This window comes from Thalassophryne amazonica, chromosome 12 (assembly GCF_902500255.1).
Source record: "Thalassophryne amazonica chromosome 12, fThaAma1.1, whole genome shotgun sequence".
In the NCBI taxonomy this organism is placed as follows: Eukaryota; Metazoa; Chordata; class Actinopteri; order Batrachoidiformes; family Batrachoididae; genus Thalassophryne; species Thalassophryne amazonica.
Window position 1 is genome coordinate 63736864 of NC_047114.1, and position 19246 is coordinate 63756109.

Here is a 19246-nt window from a genome sequence, read left to right on the forward strand (position 1 = left end):
ACGCAAAGGGGTCCACGAAATGGACCCAAAAAATTAAAGAGGTTTAATTTTTCCGCAGACGATCAGTGTTGAGCGCTGCGTCCAGTGCTCGACACAAGTCTACACTACACTCCGCTACTGTATGTAAGTCTATGCAGCACTGCACTACTATACACCATGCCTCCGTAATTGTACACAACCCTAAGCCAGTCTGGTGAAAAATCCCCTTTTTTTTTTTTTTTTTTTTTTTTTTTTTTTTAATATCAGTACATACCTGCATTACTAGATTTTATTCATCCTGCTGGACTCTGCTGGCAGTGAAGCTTCATAACCACAGAAGAGGAAGAGGCCGGCCAAGCTTCCATGTCCACTATAACTCCTTACGGACAGATCGCCAGCGAGAGGACATGTCCACGTCTACCATAACTCCTCACGGATGGATCACATGCCCGATTGCTGGCTGCAGTTCCGCCTCGTCTCCCTCAAGTTATTTCACGATTGTGGCACATTAAATAAAGGCCATCAACTCTTGGAAATAATGTATTTTGATGTCTTCCAATGTATCAAATCCATCTGCATGTCCAGGCAGTCTGTAAAAACAGCATCATGGAGCCAAGCTTCTCCCTCTTGCACACATCCCTGCCAAGACCCCCACTCCCCTCCCCCGCGCGTGTGCAATTGACACAGCCATTCCTGCATAATAGATGCACAGCACAATGCAAGTCTACGTAGGCCTGGTGTGAAAGGGGCTTTATTGCAAAACATATAACACAATTTAGAAATTAGATTATTGGTGCATCAGTGTTAAATTAATAAAAGAATTGCTTGCTGAAATAACAGATCTCACTTACTGTGTATTGCTCAGGCCCTTCACCCATTTGCAGAAGATGACACATGTCGTACGAGTCAGGGTTCTCCTGCCTTCCAGCCTCCCGAGATTGCCAATGGACTGGACACCTTTTCAGGGTTCAAAGTAGACATTTGGTCTGCTGGTGTAACACTGTGAGTTGTCCAGAATTGTCTGAATTATTTGAATTAGAGAGAATTTGATATTTAATTGTATTTTTTTTTCTTGTTCGAGAAAAAGATTGATAATCACAGAGAAATGCTCCTGCTTGTCATTTTTCTACAGTAGTGTGCCATGGCTCTATACCTAGTGTCAGACTCAAAGAAATAGGCCACCTCCTGCACCTGATCTTCATACCTTTTGTCTGCTTATCATCACTGGATGTCATAGATGGTTTTATTGAAATGCAGCACCACTCTGTCATTTACATTTAAAGAGATTTTTGCTGTTCAAGAGTGGTGAAACACTCTTTACTGCTGTAGGTGGTCATCTGTACAAGTGTTGATCCTTCTGTTATGGAGCTAGTAGCTTGTCAGCTACTTAAGTATAAATGACAGCTGGTTGTCAGTGAACAGCAGAAGGAATCTCTTTCTCAAGTTATTGCTTTATGATTTTAATTTAGCACAGCCTCCCCGATCTGAACCCGAGTGGTGTTCAGTTGTTGGACTTATGTGCTAGCCACAGTTTGTCCATCACGAACACCATGTTCGAGCACAAGGGTGTCCATAAGTACATGTGGCACCAGGACACCCTGAGCCGGAGGTCGATGATCAACTTTGTAGTCGTATCATCTGACCTTTGGCCACGTGTCTCGGACACTCGGGTGAAGAGAGAGGCTGAGCTGTTAACCGATCACCACCTGGTGTTGAGCTGGATCCGCTGGGAGGGGAGGAAGCCGGTCAGACCTGGCAGGCCCAAACGTGTCGTGATGGTCTGCTGGGAACGACTGGCGGAACCCTCTGTCAGTGAGGTCTTCAACTCCCATCTCTGGGAGAGCTTCTCCCAGATCCCGGGGAGGTTGGAGATATGGAGTCCGAATGGACCATTTTCTCCACCTCCATTGTCGATGCTGTGGTCGCAGGGTCTCTGGTGTCTGGCGCGGCGGCAATCCCCGAACCCGGTGGTGGACGCCGGAAGTAAGGGATGGCATCAAGCTGAAGAAGGAGTCCTACTTGTCTTTGTTGGCAGGTGGGATTCTGGAGGCAGCTGACAGGTACCGGCAGGCCAAGCATGCTGCAGCCTGTGCATTCCCAGAGGCAAAAACTCAGGTCTGGGAGGAGTTCGGGAAGCCATGGAGGAGGACTATCGGTCGGCCTCGAAGAAATTCTGGCAAACCGTCCAACGCCTCCAGAGGTGGAAGCAGCTCTTCACCAACACTGTCTACAGTGCGGGTGGGGAGCTGTTGACCCTGACTGGGGATGTTGTCGGGCGGTGGAAGGAAAACTTCAAGGATCTCCTTAATCCCATCCTCACGTCTACAGAAGAGAAAGCAGAGACTGGGGACTCAGAGGGGGACTCATCCATCACCCAGGCCTTGTCACCGAGGTGGTCAGAAAGCTCCTCGGTGACAAGGCTCCTGGGGTGGATGAAATCCATCCAGAGTACCTTAAGTCTCTGGATGTTGTGGTACTGTCTTGGTTGACACGTCTCTGCAACATCACGTGGCGGTCAGGGACAGTGCCTCTGGATTGGCAGACCGGGGTGGTGGTCCCTCTGTTTAAGAAGGGGGACCGGAGGGTGTGTTCCAACTACAGGGGATCACACTCCTCAGCCTCCACGGTAAGGTCTATTCCAGAGTATTGGAGAGGAGAATTCGACTGATAGTCGAACCTCGGATTCAGGAGGAGCAGTGTGGTTTTCGTCCTGGTTGCAGCACACTGGACCAGCTCTACACCCTCCATCGGGTGCTCGAGGGTTCATGGGAGTTCACCCAACCAGTCCACATATCTTTTGAGGATCTGGAGAAGGCGTTCGACCGTGTCCCTCGAGGCACCCTGTGGGGGGTGCTCCGGGAGTACGGGGTCTGGGGTCCTTTAAGGGCTATCCGGTCCCAGTGCGACCGCAGCAGGAGCTTGGTTCGCATTGCCGGTAGTACGTCAAGCCTGTTTCCAGTGCATGTCGGCCTCTGCCAGGGCTGTCCTTTGTCACCGGTTCTGTTCATTACTTCTATGGACAGAATTTCTAGGCGCAGTCAGGGTGTAGAGGGGGTCCGGTTTGGGAACCACAGAATCTCATCTCCGCTGTTTGCAGACGATGTGGTTCTGTTGGCTTCAACAAATCAGGACCTTCAGCGTGCACTGGAGCGGTTTGCAGTTGAGTGTGAAGTGCCCGGGATGAAAATCAGCACCTCAAAATCCGAGGCCATGATTCTCGACCGGAAAAAGGTGCTTTGCCGTCTTCAGATCAGTGGAGTGTCCTTGCCTCAAGTGGAGGAGTTTAAGTATCTCGGGATTTTGTTCACGAGAGAGGGAAAGATGGAGCATGAGATCGACAGACGGATCGGTGCAGCATCTGCAGTGATGCAGTCGCTGTATCGGACCGTCGTGGTGAAGAGAGAGCTGAGCCGATCGATCTACGTTCCGACCCTCACCTATGGTCATGAGATTTGGCTCATGACCGAAATAACAAGATTGCGAGTACCTGCGGACGAAATGAGTTTCCTCCGCAGGGTGGCTGGGCGCTTCCTTAGAGATAGGGTGAGTAGCTCGGTCACTCGGGAGGAGCTCAGGGGCGAGCCGCTGCTCCTCCACGTCGAAGGGAGTCAGTTGAGGTGGCTCGGGCATTTTTTTCGGATGCTCCCTGGACGCCTCGCTGGAGAGGTGTTCCGGGCACGTCCTATTGGGAGGAGGCCCCGGGGAAGACCCAGGACACGCTGGAGGGACTACGTCTCATACCTGGCTTGGAAACACCTCGGGGTTCCCCCAGAGGAGCTGGGGGAGGTGTGTGTGTGGATCGGGAGGTCTGCCTGTCTTTGCTTGAGCTGCTGCCCCTGCGACCCGACCTAGGATGAAACGGAAGGAAATGGATGGATGGATGGGTTTTAATTTAAACCCTCTAAATCTCTTGTTCTTTGTTGTGTTGGTCTGCCATCATTTTGTGATAACATTTGCACTCTTGCAGCAAAAGTGTGGAGCTATCAGCAGTAGTAGTTAATCAGTCTCATCAGCGCTGTCAAATGTATCTTAGCAGCCGTATGCCATAAGTGCAATAGTATCATTTTTATTAGGAAAAACAGATGAATGTATAGCCATGTCTTATTGTATGAGCTAAAGTGGTTAATATGTCCATGGAGAATTAGTTTTGTGTTCTTATTGGTTCACATTTCATTAACTTTTTAAAAAAAAAAAATGGCAATAGCTGTCTTGGTAATTTTGTATAGTTTTTTAATGTAGGAACAAGTCTACAGTTATAATATTGAATTAATTAACATTAAATATGTTGTTTAGTACTTTGTAGACAAACAATAGAAGTTTGTCAGTTTATAGAAAAGGACTGTAGTTGAATTTGCAGTACTTGTTTTATAGTGTGTGTGTGTTTTTTTTTTTTTTTTTTTTTTTTTTTGTGCGTGTGTGTATATACACTTAGTGTACATCTGGAAAGTATTCACAGCGCTTCACCTTTTCCACATTTTGTTACATTAGAGCTTTATTCCAGAATGGAGTAAATTTCTTTTTTTCCCCCCTCAAATTTCTACTAACAACCCATAATGACAACATGATTTTTTTGTTTGTTTTTGCAAATTGATTAAAAATAATAATAAAAAAAAAACTTAAGAAATGAAGTGTAAATAAGTATTCACACCCTTTGCATAATACTTTGTTGATGCATCTTTGGCAGCAATTACAGCCTCAAGTATTCTTGAATATGAAGTCACAAGTTTGGCGCACCTATCTTTGGGCAGTTTTGACCCATTCCTCTTTACAGCACGTCTCAAACTCCGTCAGGTTGGATAGGAAGCATCAGTGCACAGCCATTTTCAGATCTCTCCAAAGATCTTCAATCTGATTCAGGTCTAAATCACTCTGGCTGGCTGGGTCTTGGTGGCTTTCATCACTCACTCAGTTTTTGAGAACAATCTACTCCATACAGATTTACCACAGAGTGCCATACTCTTTGTATTTCTTTGTAATTGATACAAATAAAGTCCAAGAGATTGTTACTTGGAAATGTTCATATATCCATAGGGATGGGTATCGAGAACCGGTTCCTTTCGGGTATCGTTAAGGAATGGTTCGATCCACTGACATCAATAAGCTTTGCTTAACAATGCTGTTATCGGTCCTTCAGAGTGGCCATTATTTTGGGGGGTGTTTGTCAGGAAAATGATAATTTCTCTACATTGATTACAGACCCTGCAGCGGGTCCGTACTCAACTTTTCTGCAGCGCGGCTTTGCTTTGAACCTTGAACCAATCGAAGCAGTGGTTCGCAGATTGAAGCAGTGCTTCGATCTATTGCTTTGTTTATTCTTTCTTTCTTTCGCTTAATTTTCCCCCACTAAAATCCTAAAGAGCGTACATCTGTGAGTATTATTTACCTTTTTTATGTTAAACCGACCTGTTATGGTCTTCTGAAACAGTTGATAGATGTATTTTATAACTTAAAAACTGGAGTGATACTAACGTGTTAGCATGTCTATGGCTTTTTAAGTGTTAAGTTAGCATTAAGCAGTTGCAGCTGTCATCATGTTCGGGTGCATTTGTTTTCAAATTGTAATATTTTTTAAATTTTTGTTTATATATTAATAATCTAATGATTATTATATACAATATATGCTTATTATATACAATTTTAGAGAAAGAGACAAAAATAACCTGAATAGAAACACAACAGAAAATATAAAACCAACTAACATACAGACAAAAGTGTTTCCTGTGAACACCTAGTGACTCTTACGCCTCCATTTCATCCCTGTCTTATTTAAGTTTAATGACAGTTTATTTGGGTCAAACCATATTTTCAATGTGTTAATTTCTTCAGTGATTTCCTCCAGAACTATCTGCAATGCTAGAAAAATGCTGCATCTTTGTAAGAGCAGAATACTACTGGAATGAATTTGAATAAGGAAAGTTGTTTTTTTCTCATCTAAATGGATGCTGCACTCACTCCAGTTTATCGTCTGGAATAGTCCCAGATTGCATTTCAGAGCTTCTAGAATTGAAACATTTTCGTGCAGGTGGTGTTGGGGGGGGGGGGGGGGGGGGTAATTTGGGGTTTCAGCTTTTTTTGTTTTTCACCGCTTTCATCCCTGAATATGTCAATCGTGAGTCACTTTTGTGCGGATTAAAGTTACTAACTGGGACTCCTGTCTTGTTGGGAGAAAGAAAAGAGAACCGTCCTCCGTTCTGTTCACACAGCTCCAAATGCTGCGCAGCTCTCTGACGAGTCAAGTTAAAACGATAGAGTCCAGTCGGAATTAATAACTTCAAAACGAAACACCGTTTTGTTTATTTTTATTTATGTCCAGAGATCGATACAGTGACCAATTTCATATTTATTTACTTTAAGACTCAATGACGTGGAATGCTTCCACTGTGACAACTGGAATTTCGTTTCCGGATCATACCCGTACACCCAGGACTCATCTCCGGTGATTATAGTGTCCATAAAGCTGGGATCAGTGTGAATGGAGTCCAGCATGTCCTGTGAGACGTTGCTTTTGCTCCGCCGTCAGCAACTTTGGCACAAACTTCGCCGCCACTCATTTCATGCCAAAATCTTCCGTCACGATGGAATGTGCCGAAGTCCTGTTAATGTCCACTTCCTCCGCAATTTCTCGGACAGTCACACGACGATCCCGCATAACCACAGCGTGCACTTTGGAAACGATCTTGTCATTTCGGCTCGTTGATGGCCGACCGGAGCGCGGCTCCCTGTCCACCGTTACGCGCCCGTCTTTAAACCGGTTGTACCACTCCTTAATCTGTGTGTTGCTCATGGCTTCATCTCCGAAAGCCATCTGGATTTTTCGAATCGTTTCTGCCTGGCTGTCACCAAGTTTCTGGCAGAATTTAATGCAGTAGTGCTGCTCCAAGCGTTCGGCCATTTTCTCTCAGGAAAAAATGTGTGAGTGTAGGATTTATGGAAATGAATGCATGTACAACACCCAAACACTGCAAATGAATGTACACCTGATCCCCCATGACCAGAAAACAACAGAAGGGGTCACAGCAATTAGCAGAAATTATTCAAAAGAAAGGTCATCTCTGGATTTGAGGAAATTTTCAGTTACATTGAGAAACAGCATCGAGTGTAATTTGTTTTAAAGGTAGGTTAAACAAACATTGGAGAAATAATGACAATAAATATAATATAGACAGGATTTAATAAATTAATCAAATTTACTGATATTTGAGAACTGAGTTGTCTTCTGTGTAATACAACCCCTGGCAATAATTATGGAATCACCGGCCTCGGAGGATGTTCATTCAGTTGTTTAATTTTGTAGAAAAAAAAGCAGATCACAGACGTGACACAAAACTAAAGTCATTTCAAATGGCAACTTTCTGGCTTTAAGAAACACTATAAGAAATCAAGAAAAAAAAATTGTGGCAGTCAGTAACGGTTACTTTTTTAGACCAAGCAGAGGGGAAAAAAAAATATGGACTCACTCAATTCTGAGGAATAAATTATGGAATCACCCTGTAAATTTTCATCCCCAAAACTAACACCTGCATCATATCAGATCTGCTCGTTAGTCTGCATCTAAAAAGGAGTGATCACACCTTGGAGAGCTGTTGCACCAAGTGGACTGGCATGAATCATGACTCCAACACGAGAGATGTCAATTGAAACAAAGGAGAGGATTATCAAACTCTTAAAAGAGGGCAAATCATCACGCATTCTTGCAAAAGATGTTGGTTGTTCACAGTCAGCTGTGTCTAAACTCGGGACCAAATACAAACATGGGAAGGTTGTTAAAGGCAAACATATTGGTAGACCAAGGAAGACATCAAAGCGTCAAGACAGAAAACTTAAAGCAATATGTCTCAAAAATCGAAAATGCACAACAAAACAAGGTGGTGAAACAAAATACTAGTGATGTGTTGGAGCGTTTGTTTGTTTTTCATGATTAAATAATTTTTTCTTCAGAATTGAGTGATTCCATATTTTTTTTCCTCTGCTTAGTCTAAAAAAGTAACCGTTACTGACTGCCACAATTTTTTTTTTCCTGATTTCTTATAGTGTTTCTTAAAGCCAGAAAGTTGCCGTTTGAAATGACTTTAGTTTTGTGTCATGTCTGTGATATGCTTTTTTTCTACAAAATGAAACTGAATGAACATCCTCCGAGGCCGGTGATGCCATAATTTTTGCCAGGGGTTGTATTAGCTCTTGATAAAGAGATGCCTTGCACCTGCAGCCAGTAACTTTAGTGTCTGATTATATTTAATTTTGTGCTTATGGCATTAACGTGCAAAATCCTCATTTACATAGTGCTGTCTGTGTCACATTACTGCCTGCTATCATTTGCACATTTACTCTAAGTAACTCGCATACAAACTGTCTATCGCAACACAAAAAAAGTTTAAATTGCCCACACAGTTTCACAATAGTTATCTGGGATCTTAGTAAATCAGGCCCTCAGTGTTTTCACAGGTGTGTTTTTATTTATTTTAGTTTTAGTGCATATTATAGAGTTACATTTCATTATTCTGAATATGTGCTTCATTGTTGGACCTTTTAGATTTCGTAATATGTTCCTCCTCCACAATGCATTCTGGTTTAGAACTGCTTACTTGTAAGTAATTGTGTTAATCTGTGCAACGCAGTGAAGGGCAAGACAGCTGTCCTACAATAATGTGATAAATGTTTGAATTTGTGGTGCACTGATTGTATTTGTTGACTCATTTAGATACAACATTACAACGAGTTTATATCCATTTGAGGGGGACAACATCTATAAGCTATTTGAAAACATTGGTAAAGGAGACTACGCTATTCCTGAGGAATGTGGACCTCTTCTCTCAGACCTGCTGCGAGGTTAGTTCTGTGAAATTTCACTTCCTCTACAAGGAATGTATGTGCTCACATTGTACATTTTGCACATACTGTATGTTTGAATGAATTGTTTATTGTTCAGTGTTGGATTTTCTGTCATTGTAATATCTCTTTGAATATTAGCTTATGCACTTCAAGTGAAGTCTTTATAAAGGAATTGTTTATGTGATGGACAATGGGGGGAAAAAAAACTAATCACAAAGTTGCAATGCAGTGCAGTTGTTTGAGTGTCCAGTAGGTGGTGGTGCGACTTTGAGATTGTCTGACCTCTCAGTACAAGATGCCTCCTCAGTGTAGAAATCCCTTCAGCTGTTGACGTAGTTTCCACTGATCTGGAGCCAGCAGTAGAATACTAAACACTACATTGTCGTTGTGGTTAGGTGAAACACTGCAATGCCTTTACCCCTTGTAAGTAGTGAGTCAGAGTCCATTGTAATAGAACCAGAATCTGTGGTATGGCCAAGCAAGTAGTCCTCTAGAATGATGTTCAGAAAATTGTTTCCATCATTCAGTCAGTGTTTTCAAGGTAAAGGTTATTACCCCAGTGTTATTGTAGACTGTTACCCAGGTTTTTACACTGTCCTTTTAAGGGAACCGACTATATGGACACCATGAACTGTGGAATCTTTTCTCTATACTTGCAAGTAGTTGTGTATTGCGGAGGCATTTTGAGCAGTTGATCACTCATGAATCATTTGTGCTGGACTTGGGGGAGGGACGGCAATTCTTTTGTTGCTGCAACTCACTGGGATCCCATCCCCCATATTGTGTGAGTATGTGACGTCTGTGTGATGATGCAGCACTCAAGACATAGTCTGTCCATAATTACACAGTCTAAAATAAGTCAGGTGTCACAAAGTGTCCTTCAGCAAGCACAGCACTTCAATCAATCAATCAACTTTTTTCTTATATAGCGCCAAATCACAACAAACAGTTGCCCCAAGGCGCTCCATATTGTAAGGCAAGGCCATACAATAATTATGAAAAACCCCAACGGTCAAAACGACCCCCTATGAGCAAGCACTTGGCAACAGTGGGAAGGAAAAACTCCCTTTTAACAGGAAGAAACCTCCAGCAGAACCAGGCTCAGGGAGGGGCAGTCTTCTGCTGAGACTGGTTGGGGCTGAGGGAAAAAAAACAGGAAAAAGACATGCCGTGAAGGGGGGCAGAGATCGATCACTAATGATTAAATGCAGAGTGATGCATACGGAGCAAAAAGAGAAAGAAACAGTGCATCATGGGAACCCCCCCACAATCTACGTCTAAAGCAGCATAACCAAGGGATGGTCCAGGGTCACCCGATCCAGCCCTAACTATAAGCCTTAGCGAAAAGGAAAGTTTTAAGCCTAATCTTAAAAGTAGAGAGGGTATCTGTCTCCCTGATCTGAATTGGGAGCTGGTTCCACAGGAGAGGAGCCTGAAAGCTGAAGGCTCTGCCTCCCATTCTACTCTTACAAACCCTAGGAACTACAAGTAAGCCCGCAGTCTGAGAACGAAGCGCTCTAATGGGGTAATATGGTACTACGAGGTCCCTAAGATAAGATGGGACCTGATTATTCAAAACCTTATAAGTAAGAAGAAGAATTTTAAATTCTATTCTAGAATTAACAGGAGGCCAATGAAGAGAGGCCAACACGGGTGAGATATGCTCTCTCCTGCTAGTCCCCGTCAATACTCTAGCTGCAGCATTCTGAACCAACTGAAGGCTTTTTAGGGAACTTTTAGGACAACCTGATAATAATGAATTACAATAGTCCAGCCTAGAGGAATAAATGCATGAATTAGTTTTTCAGCATCACTCTGAGACAAGACCTTTCTGATTTTAGAGATATTGCGTAAATGCAAAAAGGCAGTCCTACATATTTGTTTGATATGCGCTTTGAATGACATATCCTGATCAAAAATGACTCCAAGATTTCTCACAGTATTACTAGAGATCAGGGAAATGCCATCCAGAGTAACGATCTGGTTAGACACCATGCTTCTAAGATTTGTGGGGCCAAGTACAATAACTTCAGTTTTATCTGAGTTTAAAAGCAGGAAATTAGAGGTCATCCATGTCTTTATGTCTGTAAGACAATCCTGCAGTTTAGTTAATTGGTGTGTATCCTCTGGCTTCATGGATAGATAAAGCTGGGTATCATCTGCGTAACAATGAAATTTAAGCAATACCATCTAATAATACTGCCTAAGGGAAGCATGTATAAAGTGAATAAAATTGGTCCTAGCACAGAACCTTGTGGAACTCCATAATTAACTTTAGTCTGTGAAGAAGATTCCCCATTTACATGAACAAACTGTAATCTATTAGACAAATATGATTCAAACCACCGCAGCGCAGTGCCTTTAATACCTATGACATGCTCTAATCTCTGTAATAAAATTTTATGGTCAACAGTATCAAAAGCAGCACTGAGGTCCAACAGAACAAGCACAGAGATAAGTCCACTGTCCGAAGCCATAAGAAGATCATTTGTAACCTTCACTAATGCTGTTTCTGTACTATGATGAATTCTAAAACCTGACTGAAACTCTTCAAATAGACCATTCCTCTGCAGGTGATCAGTTAACTGTTTTACAACTACCCTCTCAAGAATCTTTGAGAGAAAAGGAAGGTTGGAAATTGGCCTATAATTAGCTAAGATAGCTGGGTCAAGTGATGGCTTTTTAAGTAATGGTTTAATTACTGCCACCTTAAAGGCCTGTGGTACATAACCAACTAACAAAGATAGATTGATCATATTTAAGATTGAAGCATTAAATAATGGTAGGACTTCCTTGAGCAGCCTGGCAGGAATGGGGTCCAATAAACATGCCGATGGTTTGGACGAAGCAACCAATGAAAATAACTCAGACAGAACAACCGGAGAGAAAGAGTCTAACCAAATACCGGCATCACTGAAAGCAGCCAAAGATAACGATACATCTTTGGGATGGTTATGAGTAATTTTTTCTCTAATAGTCAAAATTTTGTTAGCAAAGAAAGTCATGAAGTCATTACTAGTTAAAGTTAATGGAATACTCAGCTCAATAGAGCTCTGACTCTTTGTCAGCCTAGCTACAGTGCTGAAAAGAAACCTGAGGTTATTCTTATTTTCTTCAATTAGTGATGAGTAGAAAGATGTCCTAGCTTTACGGAGGGCTTTTTTATAGAGCAACAAACTCTTTTTCCAGGCTAAGTGAAGATCTTCTAAATTAGTGAGACGCCATTTCCTCTCCAACTTACGGGTTATCTGCTTTAAGCTACGAGTTTGTGAGTTATACCACGGAGTCAGACACTTCTGATTTAAAGCTCTCTTTTTCAGAGGAGCTATAGCATCCAAAGTTGTCTTCAAAGAGGATGTAAAACTATTGACGAGATACTCTAACTCCCTTACAGAGTTTAGGTAGCTACTCTGCTCTGTGTTGGTATATGACATTAGAGAACATAACGAAGGAATCATATCTTTAAACCTAGTTACAGCGCTTTCTGAAAGACTTCTAGTGTAATGAAACTTATTCCCCACTGCAGGGTAGTCCATCAGGGTAAATGTAAATGTTATTAAAAAATGATCAGACAGAAGGGAGTTTTCAGGGAATACTGTTAAGTCTTCTATTTCCATACCATAAGTCAGAACAAGATCTAAGATATGATTAAAGTGGTGGGTGGACTCATTTACTTTGAGCAAAGCCGATAGAGTCTAATAATAGATTAAATGCAGTGTTGAGGCTGTCATTCTCAGCATCTGTGTGGATATTAAAATCGCCCACTATAATTATCTTATCTGAGCTAAGCACTAAGTCAGACAAAAGGTCTGAAAATTCACAGAGAAACTCACAGTAACGACCAGGTGGACGATAGATAATAACAAATAAAACTGTTTTTTGGGACTTCCAATTTGGATGGACAAGACTAAAAGACAAGCTTTCAAATGAATTAAAGCTCTGTCTAGGTTTTTGATTAATTAATAAGCTGAAATGGAAGATTGCTGCTAATCCTCCGCCACGGCCCGTGCTACGAGCATTCTGACAGTTAGTGTGACTCGGGGGTGTTGACTCATTTAAACTAACATATTCATCCTGCTGTAACCAGGTTTCTGTTAGGCAGAATAAATCAATACGTTGATCAATTATTATATCATTTACCAACAGGGACTTAGAAGAGAGAGACCTAATGTTTAATAGACCACATTTAACTGTTTTAGTCTGTGGTGCAATTGAAGGTGCTATATTATTTTTTCTTTTTGAATTTTTATGCTTAAATAGATTTTTGCTGGTTATTGGTAGTCTGGGAGCAGGCACCGTCTCTATGGGGATGGGGTAATGAGGGGATGGCAGGGGGAGAGAAGCTGCAGAGAGGTGTGTAAGACCACAGCTCTGCCTCCTGGTCCCAACGCTGGACAGTCACAGTTTGGAGGATCCAAGAAAATTGGCCAGATTTCTAGAAATGAGAGCTGCTCCATCTAAAGTGGGATGGATGCCGTCTCTCCTAACAAGACCAGGTTTTCCCCAGAAGCTTTGCCAATTATCAATGAAGCCCACCTCATTTTTGGACACCACTCAGACAGCCAGCAATTCAAGGAGAACATGCGGCTAAACATGTCACTCCCGGTCTGATTGGGGAGGGGCCCAGAGAAAACAACAGAGTCCGACATTGTTTTTGCAAAGTTACACACCGATTTAATGTTAATTTTAGTGACCTCCGATTGGCGTAACCGAGTGTCATTACTGCCGACGTGAATTACAATCTTACCAAATTTACGCTTAGCCTTAGCCAGCAATTTCAAATGTCCTTCGATGTCGCCTGCTCTGGCCCCCGGAAGACAATTGACAATGGTCGCTGGTGTCGCTAACTTCACATTTCTCAAAACAGAGTCGCCAATAACCAGAGTTTGATCCTCGGCGAGTGTATCGTCGAGTGGGGAAAAACGGTTAGAGATGTGAACGGGTTGACGGTGTACACGGGGCTTCTGTTTAGGGCTACGCTTCCTCCTCACAGTCACCCAGTCAGCCTGCTTTCCCGACTGCCCGGGATCTGCCAGGGGGGAACTAGCGGCGGCTAAGCTACCTTGGTCCGCACCGACTACAGGGGCCTGGCTAGCTGTAGAATTTTCCACAGTGCGGAGCCGAGTCTCCAATTCGCCCAGCCTGGCCTCCAAAGCTACGAATAAGCTGCACTTATTACAAGTACCATTACTGCTAAAGGAGGCCGAGGAATAACTAAACATTTCACACCCAGAGCAGAAAAGTACGGGAGAGACAGGAGAAGCCGCCATGCTAAATCGGCTAAGAGCTAGTAGCTACGCAACCTAGCGGATTCCTAAAAACACACAAAGTGAATAATGTGTAAATAATTTAAAGGTGATTCAGCAGAAGGAGTGCCCCAATCAAGGCACCAAACAGGCCATGAAGCAGCACAGTCAACGCACGACAACGGTGCTAAAATAAAATAAAAATCAACTAAACACGCTGTGGAGCAGCACAGATAACGCACGACAACAGTGCTAAAAGAGAAAAAAAAAAAAATACTTCCATCAGTATTGGCGTATGCTGCCTTTGAATGCCTAATAATGCAGTTTACATTATTAGGTGTGGATAGGCACTGCATCACTGTTAATTTACTGTCTCATCAACCATTCCGCAGACATTATGATACTTAAGGACAAAAAAGCTGTGCATTTCTGCACATGCAATGTCAGGAATGTTTCCTGTAGTAACTCACGAAGCCTTTCAGCGTGCAGGGATGTGTTGACTTTTGCTTTTTCACCAATGAATGAGATGCAGTAAAATAAATCAATGGTCCTTCAATGTGTTAATTATCTCTTTGTTGTTGATTCTGTCCTCACTGTTGTGACATTCCTGCAGCTACTAAACATTGAAATTTTTGTGATAACCTTTGTCATTTTTGTTTGGGTTTTTGTTTTTTTTTTGTTTTTTTCTCCAGGGATGCTTGAGTATGATCCTGTGAAGAGGTTTTCTATACAGAACATAAGGCAACATAAGTGAGTAAAACAGCATATTCACAAAATACATACATCCCCATGAGTTCTTTACAATTTGTATAATTTTGGCAGTGGGTTAAACTCAACAAACCACAAACCTGTTGTCCTCTTACTATCAGGATATATACAGTACTCTCCCCAAAACGTGAAATAATGAAAACTGTTAAATGTCCTAGGTGTGTAAATTAATCTTTTTTTAAGGTAATAAACCTAGAAACTTTTTGTAGGTGGCCTCCTGCCATTTGTTAAAAAAATAATATTTATAATAAGAGGGGGTGTGTGTATGTCTGTGTTCATTCTTTTTTTTTTTTTTTTTAGCTCTCCTATCTGGTGTAAAACTATGGCCAAATGATCATGTGGGTCCATACCAAATTCTCTGTGGTGACCCCACACAAAACAGGACAAGCCAAAAGAAGTTTTTTTTGTTTAAAGCCAAACCGCTCACCAAGATACATTTTTATACACCCCCCACCCCCCAACAAAAATTAGGTGGGGGGTGGTGCAAAACATAGTCATCACACCATCTGTCTGTCCATGAATCTTGTCTGTGCAACTCTTCCTAAACCATCTGGTGGATTTCACTGATGCGTCACACAATGTTAGAACACCTTATGAAGGTTTGCATGATATTAACCCTCTGGGGCCGACGCCGTCGTATACAACGGCTAAGACCAAGCTTTACTAAATTATAAATAACTTTTTAATGATATGAGATAGAAACTTACTTTTTTTTTTTGCTGAAAAGTTAACTCCGTGGACTTTCGAGTCAGCCATTGGCCAGCTTTGTACTCCTCTTAGAAGCTGTGAGATGACGTGCGCAATGTGAGTGTCCAATCGGAATTGGTTCACCATTACATGGTTTTCCAAAATCCAATCGTAGGGCAGATTCACCTCATGTGAAAAGCCAAAGATCGTTTTCAGGAGTGATATGTTGCTAGTTGGCCCTTATGAATAGCCCCCTGGGTGCTCCAGTGAGTGCATACTATTGGGCTCCAAGCGACTTGCGCCATTACGCACAGCGATCAGTGAGAGCCGACGGAGAGTCTCTGATGACAGTCTCACGTGCTCAAACAAAGAGTGTGTAACTATCAGGATTGCTCCACTAGTTTGCGTGTGAATGTTACTGGATAACTCTGTTGCTTTTACCGTGAAGACAAAAAACGCATAGACCATTTTGTATATGTTGTTCAAAATATGCATTTGTGTTTATTGTTTGAACCTTTTTGTTGTAGTCTTTCACACAAGACCTCAAATTACCTTTATAAAGTGTCAAAACAGTTGTTTATTACAGTTTGCTGTGTGTTTTGAATGAATGTGTGTGGAAAATTATTTTCCGCTTTAATTTTTTTTTTCTTATTTTTATTTGTAAACCTTTATTACACTTATAGAACACAAAAAAGCATATATATTCTGAAAGCACAGGTTGTCCTGGAAAAAGACATAAAACTTGATTGTGGGATGCAGGGAGAGCTGTTAACAGCAATAATAAAACATTTATGCCAGGCGAGTGAACTGTCTAAAAAATGCCCTTGGACCCCAGAGGGTTAACCACTTCTGGTCTGATATCTTTAAGGGAAGATACGTAATTGGAATTTTGTATTTAATTGATAGCATCTGATAATGAATTTGTAAGTGCAACTCCTCCACAACCATTTTATTGATTTCAGTGAAACTTCACATAATTGTACACGTGAAGGAAAATAATTCTGGGCCAGGTCTTTGAGAAATAATTAGGACTTTTGTGTTAGATACTGGACTATACTGTACTATACTGGATTTCAGTGGGACTTCACACAGTGGAGTCACACCATATGAAGATATGCACGAAGGAAACAGTTCCAGTCAAACATATTCAAGGAGAGATAATTGGACCCTTGTTGTTTTTAATAAATCACATTTGTCAGTTACATTTACAGAGATTAACCAGATTCATTCAGGAATTTAAATGTATAATACATGATTGATCGCAGATCTTTAGTTTGAGATTTGTAATGTAAAAAGTTTTGTTTTGATTTTTTTTTTTACTTTGTGGGTGGGGCATGAATAGGAACAATTGGTACTTCCAAATTTGGTTTTCTGTTGACGCAGTAAAGGAGGAAAATCAAATCCTATATTTCTGTTAAAATTCAAAATCAAATGCATTCAAAATATTTATGTCCTTTCATCCATACTTGCTCTTTAGCTGGGTCCGTAAGAAACATCCTCCATCTGAGTCCCCTGTACCAATACCTGCTAGTGCAGAGAGCAGGGACCCTTGGCGGAGTATGACTGTGGTACCCTACCTGGAGGATCTACACGGCTACACCGAAGAAGATGAGGATGAACTTATGATGGCGAGGATGAGATTATATACACTCAGGACTTCACAGTGCCAGGTAATTCTGACTATATTGGTGAGCTGTCAAGTATTATTATTAGTTGTTTGTGGTCAATGTTGTTCCTGTTCATCTAATTTTTAGCTGTAATTTTACCTTCCTTGCACTCAGTTCTTAAGGCACCTTGACGCTTGCACAAACTTGATCCCCGCACTGCCACGCAATTCCCCATGCCAGTGCATCCCGCTTTGTCCCGCTTGATGCGCTCAGAACTTGGCTGATGAAACCATTCTCTCAACGCTCCCAGAATCAGAGAAATTATTTCCTTTCCCCCGTCTGCATATATAGTGATGGTAAATGCCACACTGGCAGAACTATTTATATACAAGGTCTGTTAGAAAAGTATCCTACCTTTTTATTTTTTGCAAAAACCTGATGGATTTGAATCGTGTGCGTGCATGAGCCAACCTTGAACCTTCGTGCGCATGCGTGAACTTTTTCACGCCTGTCGATTGCATCATTTGCTGGTAAGCAGCCTTTGTGTGAGGATGGGTGTTGTCTCTCATCGGATTTTCATTTCAAGGAAAATGGCAGAACGACTGGAGCAGCGCGACTGCATCAAATTTTGCCAGAAACAGGGCGACCGCCAGGTGGAAACCATTCGGAAGATTCAGACGGCTCTCGGTGACCATCCTATGGGCATCACAGATTAAGGAGCGGTACAACCGGTTTAAAGACGTCCGCACAACGGTGGAGAGCGCGCCACGCTCCGGTCGGCCATCAACATGCTGAAATGACCAGATCATTTCCAAAGTGAACGCTGTGGTGATGAGGAACCATCGTGTGATTGTCCGAGAAATTGCCGAAGAGGTGGACATCAGCACTTTTTCGGTACATTCCACTGTGAAAGAGGATTTGGCCATGAAAAGAGTGGCGGCGAAATTCTTTCCTGAAGCTTCTGACAGTGGAGCAAAAGCAACTTTGTGTTGAAGTCTCACAGGACATGCTGGACTCCGAACAATTATGCCGACTTCTTCCACCATTCAGAAGATTCAGACGGCTTTCGGTGGCTTTTCAGTCGTGTGACACTCCAAGAAATTGTGGAAGAGGTGGGCATGTCACAGCATGTCCTCTGAGACTTGAACACAGAGGTGTTTTTGCTCCGCCGTCAGAAGCTTCAGGAAAGAATTTTGCCGCCACTCTTTTCATGGCCAAATCTTCTTTCACAGTGGAATGTACCGAAAAAGTGCTGATGTCCACCTCTTCCGCAATTTCTCAGATAGTCGCACGACGGTTCCGCATCACCACAGTGTTCACTTTGGAAATGACCTGGTCATTTCAGCATGTTGTGCTGACCGTTGTGCGGACCTTTTTAAACCGGTTGTACCACTCCTTAATCTGTGTGATGCCCAGAGGATCGTCACCGGAAGCTGTCTGAATCTTCCGAATGGTTTCCACCTGGCTGTCGCCCAGCTTCTGGCAAAATTTGATGCAGTCGCGCTGCTCCAGTCGTTCCACCATTTTCCTTGAAATGAAAATCCGACAAGAGACGACACCCATCCTCACACAAAGGCTGCTTACCAGCAAATGACGCAATCGACAGGCGTGAAAAAATTCACGCATGCGCATGAAGGTTCAAGGTTGGCTCATGCAAGCACACGTGATTCAAATCCATCAGGTTTTTGCAAAAAATAAAAAGGTCGGATACTTTTCTAACAGACCTCGTACATAAATACACATTTTTTTTTTCTGTGGGTTTTTCTGTAATGTATGGCTTTTGCTTTACAATATAAAGCACCTTGGGGCAACTGTTTGTGATTTGGCGCTATATAAATAAAATTGATTTGATATATGCAATTTGTTCTTACAAGACAGATAGTATGTAGAGCATGAGTGAACATGGTGTGCGTGCGTGACCCCCATCCACTGGTGGGCACAGCTAACCAAAAAGTTAGCTTCGATAACCATTAATCCGATAACTGAACAGTTATCTTCTATGATGCTAAACCGATAAACTGCTAAATAATTTATCTTTATTACAGATAACCGATAGCTTTTAGTATTGATTCGGACGCACTTTCACTTTCACTTTTCGCTGCTGGGTAAATTCAAGGATCACAAACACAT

General features: G+C 42.2%; 1 protein-coding gene across 1 annotated transcript in view; it reads left to right on the forward strand.

The window, feature by feature from the left end:
- Positions 1 to 19246, forward strand: part of stk11 (serine/threonine kinase 11) — a 60457-nt gene that overhangs the window by 27229 nt on the left and 13982 nt on the right. Inside the window, 5 exon segments of the mRNA XM_034183141.1 lie at positions 845 to 981; positions 8678 to 8805; positions 14747 to 14804; positions 16987 to 17125; positions 17128 to 17179. Coding sequence (XP_034039032.1) covers positions 845 to 981; positions 8678 to 8805; positions 14747 to 14804; positions 16987 to 17125; positions 17128 to 17179 — 514 coding nt within the window.